Source organism: Pristiophorus japonicus, chromosome 1 (genome assembly GCF_044704955.1).
Source record: "Pristiophorus japonicus isolate sPriJap1 chromosome 1, sPriJap1.hap1, whole genome shotgun sequence".
NCBI lineage: Eukaryota > Metazoa > Chordata > Chondrichthyes > Pristiophoridae > Pristiophorus > Pristiophorus japonicus.
The window spans coordinates 75,471,867-75,498,338 of NC_091977.1; the positions used below are offsets into that span (position 1 = coordinate 75,471,867).

The 26,472-nt window shown below is 41.8% G+C and overlaps 1 protein-coding gene across 7 annotated transcripts in view; it reads right to left on the reverse strand.

Annotated features, from left to right (window-relative positions):
* LOC139264501 (ELAV-like protein 2) overlaps window positions 1-26,472 on the reverse strand; it is a 145,717-nt gene that overhangs the window by 50,014 nt on the left and 69,231 nt on the right. For 4 of the 7 annotated variants that reach the window (XM_070881119.1, XM_070881092.1, XM_070881074.1 and 1 more), the window contains 2 exons: window positions 25,437-25,499; window positions 10,855-11,008 (listed from right to left, as the gene is read on the reverse strand). In XM_070881119.1, coding sequence (XP_070737220.1) covers window positions 10,855-11,008; window positions 25,437-25,499 — 217 coding nt within the window. The remainder of the gene's footprint in view (window positions 1-10,854; window positions 11,009-25,436; window positions 25,500-26,472) is intronic. The other 3 variants (XM_070881109.1, XM_070881100.1, XM_070881128.1) reach the window with 1 other exon arrangement.

Below are 26,472 nucleotides of genomic sequence, written 5' to 3' on the forward strand. Positions count from 1 at the left end.
CGACCCATCCGCTTTGAGCACCGACACAATTGGGCTCGACCAGCCACTGAATTCGACTGGCGAGATGATGCCTTCCCTCAACAGGCGATCCAATTCGCCTTCTATCTTTTCCCGCATCACGTACGGCACCGCTCTCTCTGGCCTTGTGGTGTACTGGTCTGGTGTCTGGGTTTGTGTGAATCACTACCTTGGCCCCCATGAAAGTGCCAATGCCGGGTTGAAATAATGAGTCAAATTTGTCCAGGACCTGTGAGCATGATACTCGCTCCAGAGGAAATTGCATTGACATCGCCCCATTTCCAGTTCATGACAGCAAGCCAACTCCTCCCCAGTAGTGCGGGACCGTCCCCTGGGATGATCCAGAGTGGCAACCTGTTCTCCGAATCTTTGTGGGTCACGACTACCGTGGCGCTGCCTAGCACCGGAATGATCTGCTTTGTGCAAGTCCGTAGCTGTGCGTCAATCGGCGATAATTTTGGCCTCCTGGCCTTGGATGCCCACAACTTTTCAAACTGTTTGATACCCATCAAGGACTGGCTGGCACCCGTGTCTAACTCCATTGATACTGGGATGCCATTGAGGAGCACTTTCATCATTATCGGTGGCATCCTGGTGTATGAACTGTATACGTGCTCCACATGAACTCGCTGAACTTCAGCTTCCAGCGATTTCCCCCAGTGTCCATTTCTGCAATTTCTGCAGGTATTTTGCTCATCTCTGCAAACTCCGGCTGAATGTATGCCTCCACGCCTCCAGCATGAGTTGCGGTTTGAAAAAAGGTCCCTTGCCAGTCGATCGTCCCTGACTGCCCCTGTTATTGTCCTTGAGTGCACCATTAACAGGTGTTGATGGCCCCATTATCCCTTGCAATGGCGTGAATCACTGTTCAGCTTGCCATGGTCTCCGTCGAACTCCCCCTCTGGGTTCGACTGCATGTCGGGGCATGCCTGACTGCCCTTGTCTGCTGCTTTAACAATGTTGAATCTCTGTCCCAACCTTCCTCAACACAGTACCTCTCGTCTGTTCTGCTAGTGGCCATGCTCGCGTGGTTTAAATCCCAGTTTCTTGTCGCCATTGATACGTCCTTACTACACAGTATAAATGCACACGAGGCCCATGCTTGAGAGGTGGTCAGTCTGTGACCTGTCCTTTATTCCTTAGCACTCAAGTGATAAAGGTGGGTGGAGCTTCCCCTTTTATACCTGAAGGTCCAGGTTAGGAGGAGTGTCTCCCACCTAGTGGTCAGTGTTCTCACGGTGTACAACTTAGGTCAGTTTATACATGGGTTACAATGCTGGTTGAATACATGACAGATGGTATGAGATGTGAATTGGCTAGAATAGACTGGTGAATGATGCTGAAAGGGTTGACGGTGAATAGGCAATGGCAAACATTTAAAGATCACATGGATGAACTTCAACAATTGTACATCCTGGTCTGGAGTAAAAATAAAACATGGAAGATGGCTCAACCATGGCTAACAAGGGAAATTAAGGAGAGTGTTAAATCCAAGGAAGAGGCATATAAATTGGGCAGAAAAAGCAGCAAACCTGAGGACTGGGAGAAATTTAGAATTCAGCAGGAGATCAAAGGGTTTAATTAGAAGGGGGAAATAAGAGTAAGAAGCAGCTTGCTGGGAACAAATACTGACTGCAAAAGCTTCTAGAGCTATGCGAAGAGAAAAAGATTAGTGAAGACAAACGTAGGTCCCTTGCAGTCAGATTCACGTGAATTTATAATGGGGAACAAAGAAATGGCACACCAGTTGAATACTTTGGTTCTGTCTTCAAGAAGGAAGACACAAATAACCTTCCAGAAATACTAGGGGACCAAGGGTCTAGTGAGGAGGAACTGAAGGAAATCCTTATTGGGTGGGAAATTGTGTTAGGGAAATTGATGGGATTGAAAGCCGATAAATCCCCAGGGCCTGATGTACTCTGGGATGCAGACTGAGGTGGCCCTAGAAATAGTGGATGCGTTGGTGATCATTTTCCAACAGTCTGGATCAGTTCCTATGGACTGGAGGGTAGCTAATGTACCACTTTTTAAGAAAGGAGAGAGAGAAAACAGGGAATTATAGACCAGTTAGCCTGACATCAGTGGTGGGGAAACAGAAACATAGCAGAAGGCGGCCATTCGGCCCTTCGAGCCTGCACCATCATTCAATGAGTTCATGGCTGAACATGCAACTTCAGTACCCCATTCCTGCTTTCTTGCCATACCCTTTGATCCCCTAGTGGTAAGGACTACATCTAACTCCTTTTTGAATATATTTAGTGAATTGGCCTCAACAACTTTCTATGGTAGAGAATTCCACAGGTTCACCACTCTCTGGGTGAAGAAGTTTCTCCTCATCTCGGTCCTAAATGGCTTACTCCTTATCCTTAGACTGTGAAAATGCTGGAATTAATTATTAAAGATGAAATAACAGCGCATTTGGAAAGCAGTGACAGGATTGGTCCAAGTCAGCATGGATTTATGAATGGGAAATTATGCTCGACTAATCTTGAATTTTGAGGATGTAACTAGTAGAGTGGATAAAGGAGAACCAGTGGATGTGGTGTATTTGGACTTTCAAAAGGCTTGTAGACAAGGTCCCACACAAGAGATTGGTGTGCAAAATTAAAGCACATGGTATTGGGGTAATATACTGATGCGGATAGAGAACTGGTTGGCAGACAGGAAGCAGAGAGTTGGGATAAACGGGTCATTTTCAAAATGGCAGGCAGTGAATAGTGTGGTGCCACAGGGCTCAGTGCTGGTACCCCAACTCTTTACAATATACATTAATGATTTAGATGAAGGAATTGTGTGTAATATCTCCCAAGTTTGCAGATGACACTAAGCTGGGTGGCAGTGTGAGCTGTGAGGATGAAGCTCAGAGGCTGCAGGGTGACTTGGACAGGTTAGTTGAGTGGGAAAATACATGACAGATGCAGTATAATGTAGATAAATGTGAGGTTATCCACTTTGGTGGCAAAAACACAAAGGCAGATTATCTGAATGGTGAGATTAGGAAAAGGGGAAGTGTAACGAGGCCTGGGTGTCATGGTTCATCAGTCGTTGAAAGGTGGCATACAAGTGCAGCAGGCGGTGAAGGCAGCAAATGGCATGTTGGCCTTCATAGCTAGGGGATGAGTATAGGAGCAGGGAGGTCTTACTGCAGTTGTACAGGGCCTTGGTGAGGCCTCACCTGGAATAGTGTGTTCAGTTTTGGTCTCTTAATCTGATGAAGGACTTTCTTGCTATTGAGGAAGTCAGCAAAGGTTCACCAGACTGATTCCCGGGATGGCAGCAGACACATGAGAGACTGGATCGACTGGGCCTTTATTCACTGGCATTTAGATGAATGAGAGGGGATCTCATAGAAACACAATATACTTACGGGACTGGACAAATTAGATGCAGGAAGAATGTTCCCAATGTTGGGGAAGTCCAGAACCAGGGAACACAGTCTAAGGATAAGGAGTAAGCCATTTAGGACCGAGACGAGGAGAAACTTCACTTAGAAAGTTGTTAACCTGTGGAATTCTCTACCACAGAGAGTTGCTGAGGCCAGTTCATTGGATATATTCAAGAGGGATTTAGATATGGCCCTTACAGCTAAAGGGATCAAGGGGTATGTAGAGAAAGCAGGAAAGGGGTACTGAGGTGATGATCAGCCATGATCTTATTGAATGGTGGTGCAGGCTTGAAGGGCCTACTCCTGCACATATTTTCTATGTTTCTATGGCCTTCTTTGTCACCAAGATTGATAGTGTCCATTTAGCTGCCTTTGCCACATCCCTCCCTTCGCCACCAAGCCAAACTTCCCCCAAAGTTTTCCCCTACCTTAGCCTTCAACTTGCATCTATCTCTATCCCACTGTCCCAATCAAATCTGGAGTCATCACTCTCCGCCACAAAAAAAAACTTACGCTTGACCCCTCTGTCCTTACACACTACTCCCCCATCTCAAGTCCTTGAACACAGACACCTCCTTCAGCCAGCAAGGTCCTCAGCTCTGGAATCCCCCTCCTGAAAAGACTTCTCTCTCTTCTCCAAGAAGTTCCTTGGTACTTACTTTTGACAAAGCTTTCAGTCACCTGACCAAATATCTTTGGCTCGGTATCAAATTTTACCCGTTTACATTCCGGTGAAGTGCCTTGGGGTGTTTTGCTACATAAATGCGTTAAATAAATTGAAGTGGTCAGTAACCTTATCCTACAGTTTACAGGGGATGCAAGCTAATCCAGATGAAACTCAATTATAGCTAGTATATCTTGTCATGGCCATTCTACTTGATTCACTGGTCATCACCACACCCTCTATGATGCACTAATAGATGGTCATGTTCTTTGCTATAGTTTCCACAGGGAAAAAAATCCAATCCATATATTGTAGCTCACTTTTTCCTCAACCCAGAGCTCTAGTCTCCACTCCATAACTTAAGGAATTTGCGCAAAGTAAAGGAACAGGTTCTGGATGTAGTTTACTTTTAAGACCCGGGCAAAGAAAACAATTCAAATGAACAATGAGGATCAAAAAAAGTGAAGCTGGTGTAGACTGGTGCATTGAGACCAGAAGCAAATCCAATTACTAATTAGAAAAGTCAAGCAGCAGCTTAGTAGTCAGTGATAATTCTCCCTGAAAACTCATACTAGCACAACTTAAACATCACTACTTCTAAATTCACCAGCATACTCATACCTCATCCTTTGAGCCTCAGCATGTTGAAAATGCATCTTAGTCTGATACTTACCCTGAAACAAAACTCGTATTTCCTTCCCCAGACTTAAATCCAAACTTTAAAATAAAATCTTGGTACAATCCAAAAATGTAACTACCTCTCTGCTGTTCCAACTGCCCTTCGCCCAGGTTTTTTTTTTTAAATGCCATGAAGCTGGAGTAGTCAAAGAAATCAATACTTGTGTACATCAGGATGCTTCTCAACTAAAACGCATCAGGAACTGCAGTGGGTTTTACTACAATTAAGTAGCCTGCCTATAGTGTTGTTACAACTTGTTCATTCCTCAAATAGAACAGATCAAATTGCACCCAGAGTGCATCCTTTTCAATTGCCAAATGAGGTGTCTATATTCCACATGCCTCTAGATAGGACATCTTGAGGATAGGGTCAACCACCAGGTTACACTGGGCCAGCAACTTGAGCTAGAATCTGATCAATATCCATGGTGGTCATCTTCTGCTTTAATATCTGCTTGACCACCATTGCTACTAAACTCGATAGTCATTCAGAACACCATCTACATACACACTAGCTACAGGACCAATGCAGCGAGCTAACTATGCTTGATAGTGTCTCCCAGTTCTCTTGCCACGAGAAGACCAAGAACCATGCACCACCAGCTCCCAAGTTACAGACCATTTACAGGCTGCTCCATCATAGTTGCTTAGTCAAAGCCCTAGAATTCTCTACCCAACAGTTGCAAGAGCACCAAGACCTGCAGCAGTTGGGGGCACTGGCTCAGCTTCTTAGAAACCCACAATGGACAATAAATGCTACAAAAGAGATATAAACCATCCAAGTACTACCAACATGACATTTGCATATTTGCATTAGGGGAATAAAATGCAGACACAATACAAGCTAAATGGTACCATTTTAAAGGTGGTGCAAGAACAGAGTCCTGGGGGAATTTTGTGAACAAATCTTTGAAGGTCAACAAAGTAGCTCATATAGCATATGGGATCAAGATAAAAGCTAGGCAATGCTAAACCTATATAAAAATCTAGTTCAGCCCCAGCTGGAGTAGCTTGTCCAATTTTGGGCACCACACTTTAGGAAGACTGAAGGTTTTGGAGAGAGAGTACAGAAGAGATTTACTAGAATGGTTCCAGGGATGAGGGATTACAGTTATGTGAATAGACTGGAGAAGCGACTGGGGTTGTTCCCCTTGGAGCAGAGAAGATGGTGTTTAAAATCATGAAGGATTTAGAAAGGAGAAAATAAAGAGAAACGGTTTTCCAATGGCTGAAGGGTCAATAACCAGAGGGCACAGATTGAAGGCAATTAGCAAAAGAACCAGCAGCAACAGGAGGAAAAACTTTAAAAATAAATGCAAGTGGTTAGGATTTGTAATACAATAACTGAAGGTGGTGGCAACAAATTCAGTAGCTTTCAAAAGGGAATTGGATAATTACTTGGAGAAAAAAATGCAGGGCTATGGGGAAAGAGCCAGAAAGTGGGGCAAACTGGATTGCTCTTTGAAAATGCTGAGACTTGATGGGTGGAATGCCCTCCTCCTCTGCTGCACTATTCTATAATTCTATGTTCAAGACTGAGCAAAGCTGTACATCAGCGAAAAGCAATGCTAAACAAGAGCCAGAGATGGGATACCTTCTGAAAATCTTAACCGAGTCCTTGTTCGAGTATCAGAGCAGAGTCCAGTCACGTGTCCAATCAGTAACCAACACATTAGTCATTATGAAACCTTATCTGCCTGCCCTAGCTCAACTACAAAAGGGTGGCAACACAATAGACAACAGTTATAGTCCCTGGATGAGGGGAACATGGGAGACCAAACAAGACATTAATGCCAACTTATCCCCTTCCCAAGATTAAAAATATGCACTCCGGCACCACACTGTCGAAGCTGTTTTAGTAGAAGCCAGAAGAGGGCAGAGGAACCAAAAGCCATCCTGATGCACCTAGTTATCCAGTACCTGGAATCTCAAACCTCCAGCCCTGCATTGCTCCACCAGCTTTCCATCTTCAGCATTATCCAATCAGTCTCCTGATATTTCATATTGGTCCACCTCAGTCAACTTATCCTAACAAGGCCAATACCAGCGATGAAGGGTAGAGTAGCTCAAGTCAGAAATTTAAGTCCATTCAAGAGAAACAGTGCTAGAATCCAAGATAGGCCATACTAGATTTAATGAGGAGTGAACCATACTATGATTAAATTCAATGTTAAGTTTCTCCTGTTCAAACCTAACAGTTACTAAGATTCTAGACCTGGTAAAACTAACATTAACGGAGGGGTTGATGACAGCAAACTGGTCAAAATCTTACAGGACCAGTATATAGGCCGAACGGAAAAGAATGTTACTTACCAAATAAAACAGCCATGGTTGACAAGAGGTGAGAGATAACAAAACTAAAACAAAGAGCGCATAAAAAAAAAAAGTGTAAATCCAGGGGACTGGGAGAGATATAAATAGCAAAGGAAAACAGAACAGTAAAAAAGGGTATATGAAAAGAAACTTGCTCAGGATATCAAAATCATCAGTTTTTAAATCATATTAGAAGAACAGAGTTAAAAACTGCATACTTCCACATCCATAACACTCAACTCAGACCCAGTTTCAGCTCATCTGCTGCGGAAATTCTTGTCCATGCTGACTTGACTATTCCAATGCTCTCCGCCTGCCTCCCAACATAAAATTGTGCTGATCCAAAACCCTGCTGCCTGTATCTTAATGCACTCCAAGTCGTGTTCACCCCAGCACTTGCTGACCTTAACTGGCTCCTGGTCCAACCACACCTAATTTTAAAATCCTCATCCTGGTTTTCAAATCCCTCCATGGCCTCACCCTCTCCATCTCTTAGCTCCTTGAGCCCTACAAGCCTGTGAAATCTCTGCACTCCTCCAGTTCTGGCATCCCCAATCTCAATTGCTCCACCACTAGCAGCTGTAAGCTCTGGAATTCAATCTACCCCTCTCTCCTCCAAGATATTCCTTAAAACCAACCTCTTTGATCGCCATCCTGATATGGTTCGGTATCAAAAATGGAAGGTGGCCTTTATTGATAGCTTTAGTGCCCAGGGACGTTTTGCTACATTAAATGCAAGTTGTTGCTGATAAGACAAGGGTAATGTGATATTATACCATGTTCCAGGGCTCAGCAATTAATGAGCAAAGGGGAGGGGGTGCTGGTCAGATCACTGTCTTTAATTAACACGGGGCCAGGGTGGGGGGGGAAGGCAGTCTCACCAGTGTTTTAACCAACCATTGCAAGTCTGATTCCTTGCCTGGGAAATCCAGACTTCAAATTGCATGTTTCAAGAGATAAGGGTTTACAAAAACGGTGTTAAATAAAAGAGAAGGGAGTTTAAAAGAAAATGTACAAACGAAGGTAGCGATTGGAAACTTAATCCACGTGCGCTGGGCGCTCAACGTTCCATTCTCCCCCTTCCCTTCTCCGGGGCAGACGTTTGTTTATCTAGCAACCCTTGTGGGCCGTCCTGACCTGCGAAAACACCACAGGTTGGGGCTATAAATAGAGCTGGAGTACTGAGCCCTGGAACATCATGGGCGAACGAGGGTACGGGGCCCAGAAGAGGCGAGCGCCGAGGGGCAGCACGGGCCAGCCCACACTGCCGTGTGCGCACGCACTAGGTCCGTGCAGCAGAGCAGGTCTCCGGTCGTCCTGGTTAACCCTTGCCACTGGACCAAGACCCAGCTCTGTCAAGCCCGTGTGGTGGCTGATGTGCAATAGCCACCACACGTTAAAAAAAATCCACGCACAGGCATCAATTAGAGTTCGGGATCTGGAACAGTGGGTCCTTCATTGCAACATCTGATCTCATTCGAGGGACCGCCTGTGATGTGATATTGTAAATTAAAATAAAGAAATGGCAGACTTGAATAATTACTTTGGCAGTCTTCACAGTATACCCAACACTTCAGGAAAACTAAATGAATCAAGGACTGGAACTCATTAAATGTAAACGTAAGAAAACAGTACTAGAAAAAGTCACCAAAGACTGAGGAAGTAACTAAAGTAGTAGACAGGGGAATATCTATGGTATGGACTTCCAGAAGACAATCAATAAGATTGTTCAAACTGTTGGCTAAAATTAAAGCTCATGGAAGGCAAATTATTGACCTGGTTAGGCAGTAAGAGAATAGGGATAATGGGCATGTACTCGAATTAGAAGGAAATGACTAGGGTTAGGGTTAGGATCTGTGCTGGGGCCTCAATTTATTGGGCCAAAAACTGCTTCCGACGGTCCCAGAGGAATGAACACTTGCGCTCCAAGGCCCAGATATTCCAGGAGCGTATGCGCATCCTGGGTTTCATGTGGGCCTGGACCACCAATCACATTATAGTATTCTCATTCATAATGAGCAGAATACCCCTAAAATCAAATAAAGCAAACTTTTTTTAAAAAACTTCACTTTTTAAAAAAAAAAGAAAAATGTATCTGAAATTTAAAAAAAGTGTTAAAAATAAACTTACCTTCATATTAGGGTTTTACATATAAAAACAGTTTTTCTATCTATTAAAACTCTAGCGCTGGTAAAAGCAGGCCTTGCATCTGGGCTAATAGCCCAAATCTCCACCCACAAAGGCCCTTCTCCCAGGGATGCGCTCGATCTGTCAAGAGACATTGACAGATCGCAAGTGCCAGGTTCAGATGCATGTGCTTCGCGTGCTTAAGCACGGAACTTGCGGGGCTTCTTTGGGCGTGTACACACATCGTACGCACCCAGGCTGTAATTTCAGGACCATTAAATGTATTAATGAATTAGCCAACGTAATATATGCAAGTTTTCTGATGACAGTGGCAGAATATGTAATGTAGACAGGGGCATAAAATTACAAAGGCATTGATAAATTAAGTGATTGGGCAAAACTTTGACAGATGGATTTCAATACAGGTAAATGCGAAGTCACCCATTTTGGACAGAAAAAGGATAGATCAGAATATTTTTTCTTAAATGGTTAGTAGCAGAGAACATAATGGGGATCAATAGATACTAGTTCAATTAATATTTAAAACTGAGATACAGATTTTTGGTAGCCCAAGGGTATTTTGGGATATGGAACCGAGGCAGGTAGATAGTTAGGATACAGATCAGCCATGATCTCTGATAGTGAAACTCCTGCATGTATCAATTCTTTTATGTTATGTAGAGAAAATGTAGAATGGGGAGAGGAAACAAAAGCACCAACAGGAAAACAGTGGTGAATCGCAAACCTCTGTTGAGCACTTCTTGCTAAGTTCATGTTAGCATGGCTCTTGTCGAAAGCTGAACTGAAGGATGGGGAATGTAATTGTTCCTACTAGAGAGCAACCCAAGACCAACAACATACAGGCAGACTAGATCACGACTACATGAAGATTGCTTAATTGTGGAGGTGGGGGCACACAAATGCACCTTAAATTGTCTGGTAATGAGCAAGATCAGTTCCATAAAGAAATCAAAAATGTGAATACATCCACTTATGTTCAATTCCTTGCAAAAGTTTATCCAAACTGAGTTTATAGTAGTATTAAAATTATAGATTTTAATCTGGAAAATCTACAGCTAATCCATCCCCCACCCTAGATTTAAAGATAAAAGATAGCTACAAATTTGAACAGCGACATTTCTTTCCATCTGCATTGCAGCACAACAGAAATGGTCTAGTATGCCAATCATATCCAAGTTCTGGAGACTTCACACACCACTACCTATCTGCACTATCCAGACATACTATTTCTGCATAAAGCTACCTTGAAAACATAATTGTTGTTAAAGCAGTTTAAGTCCCATTTCCAAGCATTTTAAGTTAGCTTTACATTCCTGCTTAAATTTTAAAAAAATATATATTAGCAACACAATCCTCTCTAGCAGGTTTGAAATAAAGATTATAACCGCTTTAAATTTATTACTTCACCAGCCGTGAAAGCACAGTTCAAACCTGCACCTCCAGGGTGGGAAATGACAAGTCAGTGTGAGCTCTTAAATCTATTTTTGTCCATGCATATTTATGAACAATTCTAGCAGAAAATTACATTTTCTGGCCCACATCTCTCAACCTTTGACAAGCCCTGGAGGCAAGATAGTAGCAATTGAAGAATTGCACAACCTGCCAGTCTTAAAAAGATGCATATAGACAAGAGTGGGCACGTACTTACCAGTGACCTGGTCCACAAGAATCCTTGAGGTAATTATGCGTCCATACTGGGTGAAAAGCTGTTCCAGTTCCTTTTGGGACATAGTTTTTGGAAGCCCGCTGACATACAAATTTGCATCTCTGATGGAAGCAGAACTGGGACGGGCATAAGAAACCTGAAGAAAACAATTTTGTTTATAAGCTTACAAAAACAAGCAGTGTTCTGGCAAGTTACATAAAAGATGCAACATATTTTGTACATCAAGTGAAGATACATTTTACGATACGATCAACAAAATAAACACCCTAGAAATGCACAGAAGAATTTATTGCTTCTGAAACAATGGTGGTGACCCTCGACAAGACTGGCTAGGTCTATTGGGGGCAATACCCAAAAATAACGATGAAATAACCTGTTGGTTTTCCATCTTTTTCTGATTTTCAGATTTCAAACAATTGATACTCAAGTTACATTCAATTGTCAAAATAAAGTATAGAACATTTTAAAACTAACATTTTTATTTAAGTTCAAGACTGCAAGAACCACATACATTCAGACTGCATCAGAAAAAGAAGGTCTGGTGCAAACAAGAATTCCCTTTGTCTGAAACCATGATTTATTTTCTTCCCAAATAAATGAAAATGAAATTCATCATGTAGATAATCTCAATTTCTACTTAAAAATGGAACAACTTGTATTATATGACAAGCGCATCTAGCCCCTTGAACAGCTGACTCTCGCAGGATTAACACTATAGCAGGCCATCCCAAGATCAAACAAAAGGGTGTGCATTTAGGTATCCACAGACAGTTACTAGACAAGCTGAATTAGGTACATCGCCACTAGGGCAAGGATTTAATATACCATACCACAGAATGGTTTTCAAAAGATTTTTGGAATAGACAGCAGAACTTGGTCCAACCCAACTCTAGTTCACAAATAGACCCAAAATTCTCAGACTTAACGGATATCTAGTTTAAAGTAGTGTTACTTGCTCCATGCTAAATAAATTCTGGTTTGTTTAGGTCTAAACTAGAACTCATGGCAGTTTAATAAATGAAATGGTAAGACAAATTTTGGTTCTTCCTGAAGACAATTCACTGGTAAAAATTATTAAAAGCCTGCCTCCAAAATTGCAATCCTATGTATTCATCTTGTACAAACCTACAGATATCACACGGAAGAAAAATCTTGGTCTTCTACCTTCCCATTGATCAGCTTTAAGTTTCCTCATCGGGTAATGTTCATTTCAAATCCTACACCAACTCATCCAACACAAAGATAGTGAGCATCAACTCATTCCTAAAGTAATTTGGTAAAGTAACCAAGATAACTTACTTAAACAACAAGTTTGTGTTTATATCAATAACCACCATAAACAAATGAAACTGCAACCATGCATAATGGTTCATTAATTATAATGTATAAAGCAAGTTGGAAACAGCTCAGTACAATTTTGATCATTCAGTTCAAGGTATTAATTTTAAAAATTCTCAATGGGAATGCCCATTCCTAGTTGCCCAGAGATGGAGGTGGCAGTTGTGGTCCTTCTTGAATCACTGCAGTGTTTGTACTAATGTTGTTCCTCCAATGGTGGGAGGAAAGGAACCCGACCCAGAAACAATAAAGGAGCTGTCAGATAGTGACCCAGCCACTGCATAGTACATAGTCTCTGCCCTGCTCTTGTTGCCACATTATGATGTTTAATCCAGTTAAGCTTATGATCAAGGGTGGCTCCCAAGATGTTGGGATAGGACAGTGATGGCAGTGCCAATGCAGATTAGGGATAAGTCATGGGGCCTTTGTTAGAGATGGTCATTGGCTGGCATTTGTGGTGCAGAGGTTACTTGCCACTGGTCAGACCAAGGATGGATTCTGTCCAGGTCCTGCTGTAGGTTGGCACATGATGCTTCATCAGCAGAGTGGTGAATGGAGCTGAATAGAGTCATCAAACCACACAGAAAAACAGGACAGAGGGCATGTAGTACAGATGAGGTGGTGGTCAATTCAGGATGGAAAAAGAGACAGACAGGCAGACTTGTATTTGTATAGTATCTTTTACAGCATCAGTACATCTCAAAGTATTTCACAGCCAATGAATAATTTTTGAAGTGTAGGCAAGCCTGGTAGCTAATTTCCATACAAGGTCCCACAAACAGCAGATTGAAGGACCAGTTACAATCTATTTTGGTTGAGTGATAAATGTTGGCCAGGACACCAGAAGAACTCATCGGAGCTTATAATAGGGTCTTAAAATGAGATATAATAATAGTCATGTAGCTTTAACCGGTGGTCAGCAGTGCAGTAGTAGTGACCTGGGCATCCGCAGTCTGTGCAGTACAAAACCAGCTATGGGAGACACTCCAGGACTAAACTCAACACACCCAAGGATCCTCAATTACATTTTGGGATTTCTCTATTTGGCTATGGAAGGAGTGTAATTTACATTGAATTAAGCTCACAGGATAGTCACTTGTTTAAGGATCAGAGTTTTAAGAAAGGATTATAGCCAGATTGAACATTGTCTAAACATAGGAGTTACAACAGAACCAGGCCATTTGGCTCAGTCAGCATTGACCCTCCACCCCAAAATAGCCCTAATCACATTTACCCTCCATCTATCCAATCTAATGTTCCACTTTATAGGCTTATCAATACCTTTTGGCTTTTATTACATATTTACAGCACAGAAAGAGGCCATTCAGCCCAACAAGACCATACAAGCCTTCTCTCATCCTTCATCTAACCTGATCAACATATCCTTCTATTCAGTTCTCCCTCATGTATTTATGTAGCTTCCCATTAAATGTATCTATGCTACTCACCTCAAATACTCAACTCAGCTATTCCTTGTGGAAGTGTGTTCCGCATTCAAACCACTCTCTGGGTAAAGAAGTTTCTCCTATTTTTCCAATTAGATTCTTTAGTGACCATCTTTTAATTTACTACCCCTAGTTCTTGTCTCCCCTGCAAATGGAAACCTCTAAGTCTACCCTATCAAACCCTTTCATAACCTTAAATCAGATCATCCCTCAGCCTTCTCTTTTCTAGAGAAAGAGAGCCCCAGCCTGTTCAATCTTTCCCAATAGGTATAACCTCCTGGCTCTAGTATCATCTTGTTGCAAAAAGATTCTCCGGTGCCTCTATATCCTTTTTACAGTATGGAGATGAAAACTGTTCACAGTACTCAAATGTGGTCTAACCAAGATTCTATACAAGTTGAACACAACTTCTACTTTTCATTCTACACAACCTAGAATTCCATTAGCTTTATTATTTTTTTTTTGAAGAGCAGCCTCATCCACCTGCCTTTAATGTCCTATGAACCTGTACCTCCTAATCCCTCTGCTCTTCCACAGCATCAAGCCTACTACCAGAGCAAAATTACTGCTATTGTAGCTACCATTCATAGATTTGATGTTGGAATGCCTCACATTTTTCTCAGCAATAGGGTTTTTTCAGCAAAGGCCATAAGCCAGTTTGTTTCACAGTTCTATATATTCGCTCTATATATAGACCCTGAACTTGGGACAGGCTTCATAATGCTGGACCTTATGCAGTGTTCATGAACAGAAATGATCACTGGGAAAGGTGCAGAAGAATCCTCAATTTTGCTGAGAACCAAAGTTAAGTCTATCTCAACCAAAATGTTTTGAAACAAAAACCATGTTCTAGAGGTGTAATGGTTCTACAAAATTTGAAAATACTGCAAAGTGAACAAGTCTTTGTAAGAACTGCCTGCACGAGAGAAAAAACAGGTTCGTGTAGTGCAGAAGACTACACAAAAAGAAAAGTGCTTTGGACGTACAACACGAAAGTATAATCAAGGAGTGCCAAGTGGACAAAATCCCTGAGGGGTGAGCCAACCAGGAAACTGTCTCATACAAGAGTTCCAAAGGAGTGCTGTAGAAATGCATCTCCAGATGGCTTCTGTAGAAACCCAAAAATGAGTAGCTCCTCCTCACTCTCCTCTTGCCCCATTCATCTATATAGACAATTTTATTGTATCAACAGCTTTCATGCAAACTTCAAATACAACACTTAAGACTAGTTAAATCTTAAACCTCACTGAATTGTTTGGATTGGATAGTTTTATTTGAGAAATTTAAGTATATCCCAGACTGTTCCACAACTCAAGATTTGCTTCCAACAGGACATTTTAATATTGATTTATACTTCATCTTCCAAATACATCCACAATTGTAATTTCAAAGACAATTTCAAGGCTAGGCTTGCTGCATCAGCCAATCTTATCCTTTAGTTTCAGTTCACTACATGGCACCTCTCCTAAATGGTTTTAAAAAAGGAACATTCTTTAAATACAGTGCATCATGAAAAATAGGGCAGCTGCAGCAATGTCAGCATTAGTACACAAACAGATGGTTCAAGATAATTGGGCAGCATTTTAAACTATAGTTTTGCCTTCAAATTTTACAAATGGAAAGGAAAACGAAGCTTGCTTTTATTCTGTGGCCCTACCAATTTCATAGCACTAAGGGACACAATAACACATGCTCACAAAGAAAGTCAATGCTGCAGCTAGTTAGCTCGTGCTGTAAACCAGCAATGCTCAGAATGAGTGTTTACATTCCTGTCAGGATCCCTTTTTGAGTCATGATGTGCTATACAGGAAAGAGGGCAAGAACATCGTAATGTTCTACAGGGAACAAATAAAATTCCACTATTGCTCCTTCATTTAAGGCTTCCTGTATAAACCTATACCATAAAAACCTTGAGTGAATGGTAAACTTAAAAGGCATCAGCATAATCTATGTTTTATCACAAACTGCTGATCTATACACAATACTGGGGAAAAAAAGTGAAGAACTTCAACTGAAAATGTTACAGCCATAGCTAGTGCTCCTAGTATAACACACATTTAAGTATTGAGCATATTTGAAATTATATAGCATCTTTTTACATCCTCTTTCTCAGCTACAAGTTATTTTTTTGAAGTGCAATAACTTCTGTAGAACAAACAAAGCAGCCAATTTGCACACAGCAAGGTTCCACAAACAGAAATGAGATGAACAACTAGTGTTCTGGTAGTGTTGGGTGGGTGATAAATGGTGGTTAGGACACCAGGAAACCAGCACTGTTCCTTTGAGGACAACCCTTGGGATAATTTCCATTACCTTAACAGGCAGATGGGACTTTTGTTTTTTCTACAAGTCCTTGCACCACCCCATTGCTGCAAGCTTCTCCAGTTGTAGATCCCTTGCTGGCTTGAGCAGTGGTGCAAGAGGGAGGGATTCAAATTCCTGGGGCATTGGAACCAGTTATGGGGGAAGTGGGATCTGTACAAAAGGGACGGTCTGCACTTGGGCAGGACTGGAACTGATGTCCGAGGGGTAACATTTGCTAATGCAGTTCGGGAGTGTTTAAACTAATATAGCAGGGGGATGGGAACCTATGCAGCGAGATAGGGCGAAGTAATATGGAGTCAGAAACAGATGGTAGAAAGGTGAAAAGCAATAGTGGAAGGCCGAGTAAACAAAGACAAGAAACAAAAAGCCACACTACATCATAATTCTAAAAGAACAAAGGGTGTTAAAAAAACAAGTCTGAAGGCTTTGTGTCTTAATGCAAGGAGTATCCATAATAAGATGGATGAATTAACTGTGCAAATAGATGTTAACAGATATGATGTGATTGGGATTACAGAGATGTGGCTCCAGGATGATCAGGGTTGGGAACTCAACATCCATGGGTATTCAACATTCAGGAAGGATAGAATAAAAGGAAAAAGAGGTGGGGTAGCATTGCTGGTTAAAGAGGAGATTAATGCAATAGTTAAGAAGGACATTAGCTTGGATGATGTGGAATCTATATGGGTAGAGCTGCAGAACACCAAAGGGCAAAAAACATTAGTGGGAGTTGTGTACAGACCTCCAAACAGTAATAGTGATGTTGGGCAGGGCATCAAACAGGAAATTAGGGGTGCATGCAATAAAGATGCAGCAGTTATCATGGGTGACTAATATGCATATAGATTGGGCAAACCAAACTGGAAGCAATACAGTGGAGGAGGATTTCCTGGAGTGCATAAGGGATGGTTTTCTAGACTAATATGTCAAGGAACCAACTAGGGGGGAGGCCATCTTAGACTGGGTGCTGTGTAATGAGGGGATAAATTAGTAATCTCGTTGTGCGAGGCCCCTTGGGGCAGAGTGACCATAATATGGTGGAATTCTACATTAGGATGGAGAATGAAACAGTTAATTCAGAGACCATGGTCCAGAACTTAAAGAAGGCTAACTTTGAAGGTATGAGGTGTGAATTGGCTGGGATAGATTGGCGAATGATACTAAAGGGGTTGACAGTGGATGGGCAATGGAAGACATTTAGAGACCGCATGGATGACTACAACAATTGTACATCCCTGTCTGGCGTAAAAATAAAAAAGGGAAGATGGCTCAACATGGCTATCAAGGGAAATCAGGGATAGTATTAAAGCCAAGGAAGTGGCATACAAATTGGCCAGAAATAGCAGTGAACCTGGGGACTGGGAGAAATTTAGAACTCAGCAGAGGAGGACAAAGGGTTTGATTAGGGCAGGGAAAATAGAGTACGAGAGGAAGCTTGCAGGGAACATTAAGACGGACTGCAAAACTTTCTATAGATATGTAAAGAGAAAAAGGTTAGTAAAGACAAACGTAGGTCCCCTGCAATCAGAATCAGGGGAAGTCATAATGGGGAACAAAGAAATGGCAGACCAATTGAACAAGTACTTTGGTTCGGTATTCACTAAGGAGGACACAAACAACCTTCCGAATATAAAAGGGGTCAGAGGGTCCAGTAAGAAGAAGAAGGAGGAACTGAGGGAAATCCTTATTAGTCGGGAAATTGTGTTGCGGAAATTGATGGGATTGAAGGCCGATAAATCCCCAGGGCCTGATGGACTGCATCCCAGAGTACTTAAGGAGGTGGCCTTGGAAATAGCGGATGCATTGACAGTCATTTTCCAACATTCCATAGACTCTGGATCAGTTCCTATGGAGTGGAGGGTAGCCAATGTAACCCCACTTTTTAAAAAAGGAGGGAGAGAGAAAACAGGGAATTATAGACCGGTCAGCCTGACATCAGTAGTGGGTAAAATGATGGAATCAATTATTAAGGATGTCATAGCAGCGCATTTGGAAAGAGGTGACATGATGGGTCCAAGTCAGCATGGATTTGTGAAAGGGAAATCATGCTTGACAAATCTTCTGGAATTTTTTGAGGATGTTTCCAGTAGAGTGGACAAGGGAGAACCAGTTGATGTGGTATATTTGGACTTTCAGAAGGCTTTCGACAAGGTCCCACACAAGAGATTAATGTGCAAAGTTAAAGCACATGGGATTGGGGGGTAGTGTGCTGACATGGATTGAAAACTGGTTGTCAGACAGGAAGCAAAGAGTAGGAGTAAATGGGTACTTTTCAGAATGGCAGGCAGTGACGAGTGGGGTACCGCAAGGTTCTGTGCTGGGGCCCCAGCTGTTTACATTGTACATTAATGATTTGGAGGAGGGGATTAAATGTAGTATCTCCAAATTTGCAGATGACACTAAGTTGGGTGGCAGTGAGCGCTGCGAGGAGGATGCTATGAGGCTGCAGAGTGACTTGGATAGGTTAGGCGAGTAGGCAAATGCATGGCAGATGAAGTATAATGTGGATAAATGTGAGGTTATCACTTTGGTGGTAAAAACAGAGACAGATTATTATCTGAATGGTGACAGATTAGGAAAAGGGGAGGTGCAACGAGACCTGGGTGTCATGGTACATCAGACATTGAAAGTTGGCATGCAGGTACAGCAGGCGGTTAAGAAAGCAAATGGCATGTTGGCCTTCACAGCAAGGGGATTTGAGTACAGGGGCAGGGAGGTATTGCTACAGTTGTACAGGGCCTTGGTGAGGCCACACCTGGAGTATTGTGTACAGTTTTGGTCTCCTAACTTGAGGGACATTCTTGCTATTGAGGGAGTGCAGCGAAGGTTCACCAGACTGATTCCCGGGATGGCAGGACTGACATATCAAGAAAGACTGGATCAACTGGGCTTGTATTCACTGGAGTTCAGATGAGGGGATCTCAGAAACGTTTAAAATTCTGACGGGTTTAGACAGGTTAGATGCAGGAAGAATGTTCACAATGTTGGGGAAGTCCAGAACCAGGGGTCACAGTCTAAGGATAAGGGGTAAGCCATTTAGGACTGAGATGAGGAGAAACTTCTTCACCCAGAGAGTGGTGAACCTGTGGAATTCTCTACCACAGAAAGTTGTTGAGGTCAATTCACTAAATATATTCAAAAAGGAGTTAAATATAGTCCTTACTACTAGGGGGATCAAGGGGTATGGCGAGAAAGCAGGAATGGGGTACCGAGGTTGCATGTTCAGCCATGAACTCATTGAATGGCAGTGCAGGCTCAAAGGGCCGAATGGCCTACTCCTGTACCTATTTTCTAGGTTTCTATGAATGTTCTGCTCCTCCAATTCTAGCTTTTACATCTCACCATTGTTGGTGCATCAGGCCAGCTTTCTAAAACTCCCTCCCTAGACTACTTTGCCTGCACCTTAAAGTCTGCTCAAAACCCATCTTTCAGCTTCATTTCCTAATCTCTTCCTCGAGCAGCACTCAATCTTATTGGGACACTTTCTCTATTGGCATCATGCAAGTTTGTCATGATTTATTTTGTAATCCTAGTGGTTGGGTGATTCCATCAGAACACTAAGGAAAGGAAATTCTGGAAGGACTACATTCAATTAAGGGAGTTTTGGATAAAAAGATCTGAATTTAAACATTATAATAAGCAGAAGTTCTTTCATAACAATAAAATCTTGTTTGGAGAGTTTAATTTTAACTCACCATGAAAGCCACTTTTAATGGGAGGGCTGGGAAAGAGGGTAGAATAAAAATATTGCTTTTGTGTTGCTCTCTTTTATAAACTTATGTAATGGATAAGGAGAGAGCCGGCACAATCCCATGGGGCTTGCTAAGTACAATAGTTTACCCCAGTACAAACCATTAATTCAATTTAGAACTACAATTACATCAGTCTTTTGTCCTACCATCTGGCATCTTGGTTTTTGCATCTAAAGAAACAGCTTTGGCAATTAGAACTCACTTAAAGGAAAAGTCTCAATGACCCCCCCCCCCAAAGAGTGCCCGCTTTACTCGGCACTTTTTGGGACAAAGTGAGCAATTGTCCAGGATTAGTCACTATCATTCAAACTTGTTTGGTATGGGCTGAAGATGGTAAGAGCCCATCTGGAGAGAGAATCGGCTCTGTACTGAGGCTATTAATTCAGTCTTTGAGTCCAGAGTGATAGAGCAGTTTAAGCACAAGGGAATCAGAAGTTGTGGAAAACAAAAGGAGACATTCTACCACACCGTTGATTACTGCATCTCAGCAGAACAGAAAGTAGGTGTGCGCAGAGCTGGGAGAATCTACTAAATGGAGTGGTTTACTAAACAGAGTGGCAGCGAGAACATGATAACTTGTGGATAAAGTGTGCAGATAATGTGTTAATAAAGCTGAAATTGGATCACACTTACTTTCAGTGACAGTTAACAGTCAGTAAGTCAGTCAGCTGCTAGTGGGTACCTGACTAGGTGTTAATTGTTGTGCCACCAAAGGACTCACTTCAGGAGTGGAAGCAAGTCTTCCTTGATTCAGAGGGACTGCCCATGATGAATTGTTGTGCTTGGTTGTTGACAGACTTCTTGTAACTATTAGTTTGTAAAAAGGTATACATTAGAAGGGATACCTGCTACACAGCAGTGTGCAGAGCTGGTAGAATCTACTAAACAGTGTGGGTTGCTAAACAGAGTGGCTATGGGAATTCGGAGAGAGGGAAAGGATGTGTCAAGAGCTAGGAGAGTGGTTTAAACTAAGAACCTATATCTTTATTAAAATAATTTAAACTAGATAAATTAGTTTAAAAAACTAAAAATAAACCAAGAGAATTAATTATAAAGAAAAGCAAGGTTAAATAGGATGGCTGTGCAGGTGTGCTGTAGCAGCATGTGGGGGGTTGTGGAGAGCAGCGAGATCCCAGGTAACCACATCAGCACCAAGGTTGGGTTGGGTGGGGTGGGAACAAGTGTAAGTTACTTGATCCTTAGGCTAGGTAGTGGTTTATATTTGGTCAGGGACAGGAGGAGGTGACAGTCAAGCAAGCAAGGGGGCCTCAGATGCAGTGGAGGAGTAGCCTCGGCCTTTGTGCAACAGATACAAGGTACTTGCTACCTGTGTGGATGAGAACAAAGGCTGCAGGGAGGATGGGCAAATTGACCACAGCATCGAGGTACAGGAGGCCACTCAAGTTGGGCAGGGTAGAGGGGGTGGGGAGGAAAAATGTGGTAGACGATAATAAAGTCAGGGGGATAGATACTGTTCTCTGCAACTGCAACCTGGAGTCCCAAAGGCTGGCCACGTGGTGCCAGAGTAAAATGACATCATCTCATGGCTGGAGGGGAGGATCGAGTTGTGGTGGTTCATGTAGGAACTAGCAACTTACGTAGAACTAGGAATAAGGTAGTGCTGAGGGAGTTTGTAGAGCTTGTCAAAATTAGAAAGCAGAATTATTTGTTCATGGGATGTGTGTGTTGCTGGCAAGGCTAGTATTTATTGGCTATCCATAATTCCCCTACCTCAAAAGGTAATGATGTTTGGATTACTACTTGAGCCACATGCAAATTGGCATAGGGACAAATAGATTAGATTGTTAAATGTGTGGTTGAAAGAGTGGTGTGGGAGGCAGAAGTTTCAATTCATGGGACACTGACACCAGTAAAGAAAGTGAGAGCTGTTCCATTGGGACGGACTCCATTTATACCAGGTTGGGACCAGAGTACTGGTGAATCAAATAACTAGGGTGGTAGATAGGGCTTTAAACTAATTTGGAGGGGGTGGTGGTGGTGGAGAAAGAAGAGGTCAGGTTAAGTTTCCAACAAAGAAAAGCAAAGGATGTAGAGCAGAGTAGCAATTTGGGTTAAATCAAGCAGTGTTGCAGGAAAGGACAGAGAGTTTAACAAAGATAATAGGGTATTAATGACAATGTCACATCAGGGAAAAATAGTACAAGCTAAAATTAAAGGCACCATTATCTGGATGCATGGAACATTTGCAAGATAGATTAATTAATGGCAAAAAAAGATAAATATGAGTTTGATCTAGTAGCCACTAGAGACATGGTTGCAGGGTGACCATGGCTTGGAACTAAATACTCTAGGGTACTTGACTTTTAGAAAAAAATTGAAAAGGAAGAGGGGTAGCTTTGATAATAAAGGACGAGATAGAAGACAATAGTAAGAAAGGATCTTAGCCCAGAAAATCAGGATGTAGAATCAGTATGGTGAAGGACAGAAAATGCTGGTGGGAGTAGTTTATAACCCTGCTAGCAGTAGTTAGTGTTGTACAGAGCACAAATCAGAAAATTAGAGAAGTCTGTAACAATGAGTACTGCAATAATCATGGAAGGGGAGTGGGGGCAGGGCAGCTTTAATCTCCATAGACTTGGCAAACCAAATTGGCAAAAGTAGTTTAGGAGGAGTTGTTCATGGTATGCATTTCAGAGAGTTGTATTTTAAGAACAAGATCAAGAAAATAACTGGGGAACAGGCTATTTTAGATCTAGTATTTTGTAATGAGAGTTAATTAGTAATCTCGTAGTCAGGGATCCTCTGCACAAGAATGATCATATGATGAATTTCATTTCCTATTAAGTTTGAGTGGTGGAGTTAAGCCCAAAACCTGGGTGGTAAATTTAAACAAAGCCAATTGCATAGGTATGAGGGATGACTTGGCCATGGTAGATTGGGAAATGAGACAAGTCAGCAGATAGGCATTGGCAAACATTTAAAAGGAAATCATATTTCTCAATGACATTACCTTGAGGAATATAAACTTCACGGAAAAAATATCAGAAATAGTGGGGAACCAAGGATCTAATGAGTGAGGAACTTAAATTAGTAAAGAAACATACTGGCGAAAAAAAAATGGGACTAAAAGCAGAAATCTTCTAGAATTGATGGCCTAAGAGGTGGCTGCAGAGATGGTTTTGATCTTCCAGAACTCCCTCGACTCTAGACAGTCCCTGTGGATTGGAATGTAGCAAATGTAACCCCGCTGTTCAAGAAATGAGGGAGAGAAAACAAGGAACTGTAGGCCAGTTAGCCTGACATCCATAACAGGAATCACAAAGTTAACATGCAGGTACAGCAAGCAATTAGGGAGACATGCATCCACTAGAGATGGTCTGTTTGGACTTGTAAAAAGCTATTGTAAAAGCAAAAACACTTCTGAACCACTTTACACCAACCAAATTACTAATCAAATGGCTCTTGCAACCAGTTTTGTATACATCGATTCCAAGACTGCATACAGGAGCCAATTTATGCATTTGTTTATGAGCTGAAGGTTACTGGCACAGAGTAATCATGCAACAGTAATTTATTATTCAGTAGGTTTTGGAATTGTGCAACAATTTAACCAGGCACTTGGTAATATGATCAGTGCTCTACCTACACATTGCAAGAGTTAGTGATCTCAAATCAATGACACTTGTACATGAATAAACTGGATTTGCACAATTTTGTTTTCAGGTAGTTTTCAAAACTCCCTGTAGATTAGCGCTTATGTCTTGTAGGACAAGTGTCGCAGACTATAGTGCACAAATCAATGCAAGCACCCAGAGTCCAACCAACGTATTAGAATACTTCCTGCTGGAAAATATTTTAACAGCAAGAGAAAGTAGAAATGAAATGGCCATAGTTCAGTACAAAAGAAACTCAAATTGAGAGTTCCAATAGGGGAGAGAAGGAGACGAGAGTTGGGTGGTGGGGTGAAGAGGAAAGAGAAAGACACACACACCAATGAAATACATCTGAAGTCTAGTCACTGCTGTAATGCTAGGAATGTGACAATCAAACTGTACACAGCAAGGTCCAACAAACATCAATGTGATATATAAAAAAAAAACGATCTTCGTTGAGGGCTAAATTTTGACCAGGACATTAGCCAGAGACTAAATTGTATTTCCACACAGACGGCAGTAGAACCCAAAACTTGAGGTGCTTGAAATTAAGCTTGAGAGATGCATGCAACAAGACAGGAGCAGAGCATCAATAAAATCCAATCATGAGGCATAAGTTGCTATGATGGAACATGACTCAAATTGAACTTGCATCAGTCATGCAATACCATTGAATATTAAATATTCAAGTGACATCCCAGGGTTCAGACATATTTAGACTAATGAGAAAAGCAAAAAAGCCACCTCAACATTAAGAATTTAAGGCCTACTACTAAATCTTAGAAAATTAAATCTAAGATAATGTTGGATTAAAATGAAAAAGAAATCCACAAGTGGTAGACTAATGCACCACCCACAGCAATGTGGAAGTTGAACACCAAGTCTCAAATTACTGGAGGTAAAAAGACTCAGCCACAGATTACTACAGTGCATCAGTGTGTTTGTAAAAGACTCAGCTTGTTAAAGTTTCAACACTGGTCTAAGTAGCAAGATTGGACACTCTCAGGGAACCTTGGAGAAGGATGGGTGCAGGCATGTACAGGTTAAGCATCAAGAGGCCACAGACATGTGGGGTAACAAAATGGTAGGTGGGCTGGTGACTTGCACCACAGCACCACCTAGTGGTCAACTGCCTGCAATTTAGATCACAGTGCAGCCAACTGGCCAGAGGTCTGCACCTACAGCACAACAGGTTTGTCCACTGGGGTTCCCCCCCCCCACCACCAATTAAGTGCCAAAAATTGTGATGGACTGCAACGTGGACAGAAGTGTGTCAAACAAGACAGACTAGTAAACTGCCCTTGGCATTGGCCAGTCACTATCAGAATTGAGAAACTTAAAAAAAAGTAATTGATCTATTTAGAGGCCAGAGCCTTCAACAGGAGAGCTGAAACTGAATAGGAAATGTTCACATTGCAGTTTGCAAAACATTGTGATAATATGAAGCAAAGTTGGAGGACTGAAATGTATGCCCCACTTCTAAAAAAAAATTAGATGAACAAATGGCTGGTAGAACTACTTATGAACTGGATTGAGTAGTAATTTAATCGGGTCATTTCCCTGTACTGATGCACTTTGTACATGAAATATTGCCATTGTTTTTGCCATGTATTCAGAGTAGTTGTGGCAGTTGATTCTAATTATTACCAAACAGATAAGGAACTACAAAAAAGGTTCATTTAAAAAAAAAAGGAAAATTCTAGAAGAACTATTACTTAAGTAAAAGGGAAGCTCTGAATAAAAAGTCTGGAATTTAGATATACAAGCAAAACCTCGGTAGCACTAAGTACTGCTGCAGACGGTTTGATATGTAGTTTAAATTTTGATCCTCAATAAAAATCCACATTCTGGCCCAATTATTTGATTATCTTTAGGTAAGCTCCCTGTACTCAACTCTTTCCATCAAGCTTTGAAAAAAAATTAATTCTCAACATATGGTATTTTGTATCTCAAGTGTGAAGAAAGCCCAGAGGGAATCAGATTATGTAAAAGGCTGCATCTAAAAATGGAAAAACTTGGGATAATACAGGTAGCCATAATCTGGTTATTTTCTTTCGGTGTGCAAGGATCAGGTAAATGCAATATCTGACCTTTAATTTGTGCCAAACTGCTCGTCTGACATCTGGTCTTGGATGAGCTGCAATTTCCTCCATCTAAACAGTAAAAAGTTCAAAGCCATCATTTTCAGCCCCTGGCTGAAACACTGTACCCTCAGTACCAACTCCACTCCTCCTCCCTCCCGCACCTCCCCACCCAGCCAGCCACTGGCTCTGGCTGAACCAGACTGGTTGCAACCTCGGCATCCTGAGCCAAACTTCTGATCCAATATCCTCTCCATCACAAAAACTGCCTACTTCGACCTCTAACATTGCATGCCTCACCCTATACCTCAGAAACCTTAATTTAGGTCTTGGTCATCTTGATTCCAAGGATCTCCCATCCTCCTTCAGTGAAGATCAGCTAATGCAAAACTATGCTGTCTGTATCCTATGCTAAATCCAAGTCTCACTCACCTATTCCCACTGTTCTCACTGACCTGCATTTGCTCCCAGTACAATAGCTCAAATTTAAAACTCTTATTCTTGTATTTCAATCCCTCCATGGCCTTGCCTCGCCCCATCTCCAACCTACTTCAGCCCAAAATTTTGACAATGACCATATGTATTCCCTCCTTTCACCCCAACAGCAGCCATGCCTGCAACTACCTTGGTCGTACACTCGAATTTCCTACCAAAACTTCATCTCCCTCTCGCCCTTAAATCTCTGGCCAAGATTTTGTTCACCTCTTATCTATCCTGTTTGTGTCTTTTTCCATATGCCTCAAGATGCTATATAAAATCCAAATTGTTGAGACAATGTCTATTGAGAAAATATTTGCTTATTCAATAGCGATGGCTTGGTCTCAAATGAAACTACTTCAATGGCAATTAAGAGGGAGCAAGCAAAATTATAACATTTGCAGGAATGTAGTTTAGCATTTGAACCAGGTTTCATACTAGAAATGTATTTACATGTTTTCTGCTGCATTTGCTGTATTTTCCAAGACAACAGCAAGCAGCCAGAGATCAGACCTGCCAATCAGCATTCCGGTTATGTGATGGGCTGAGGTCAACCACACAGGGCACC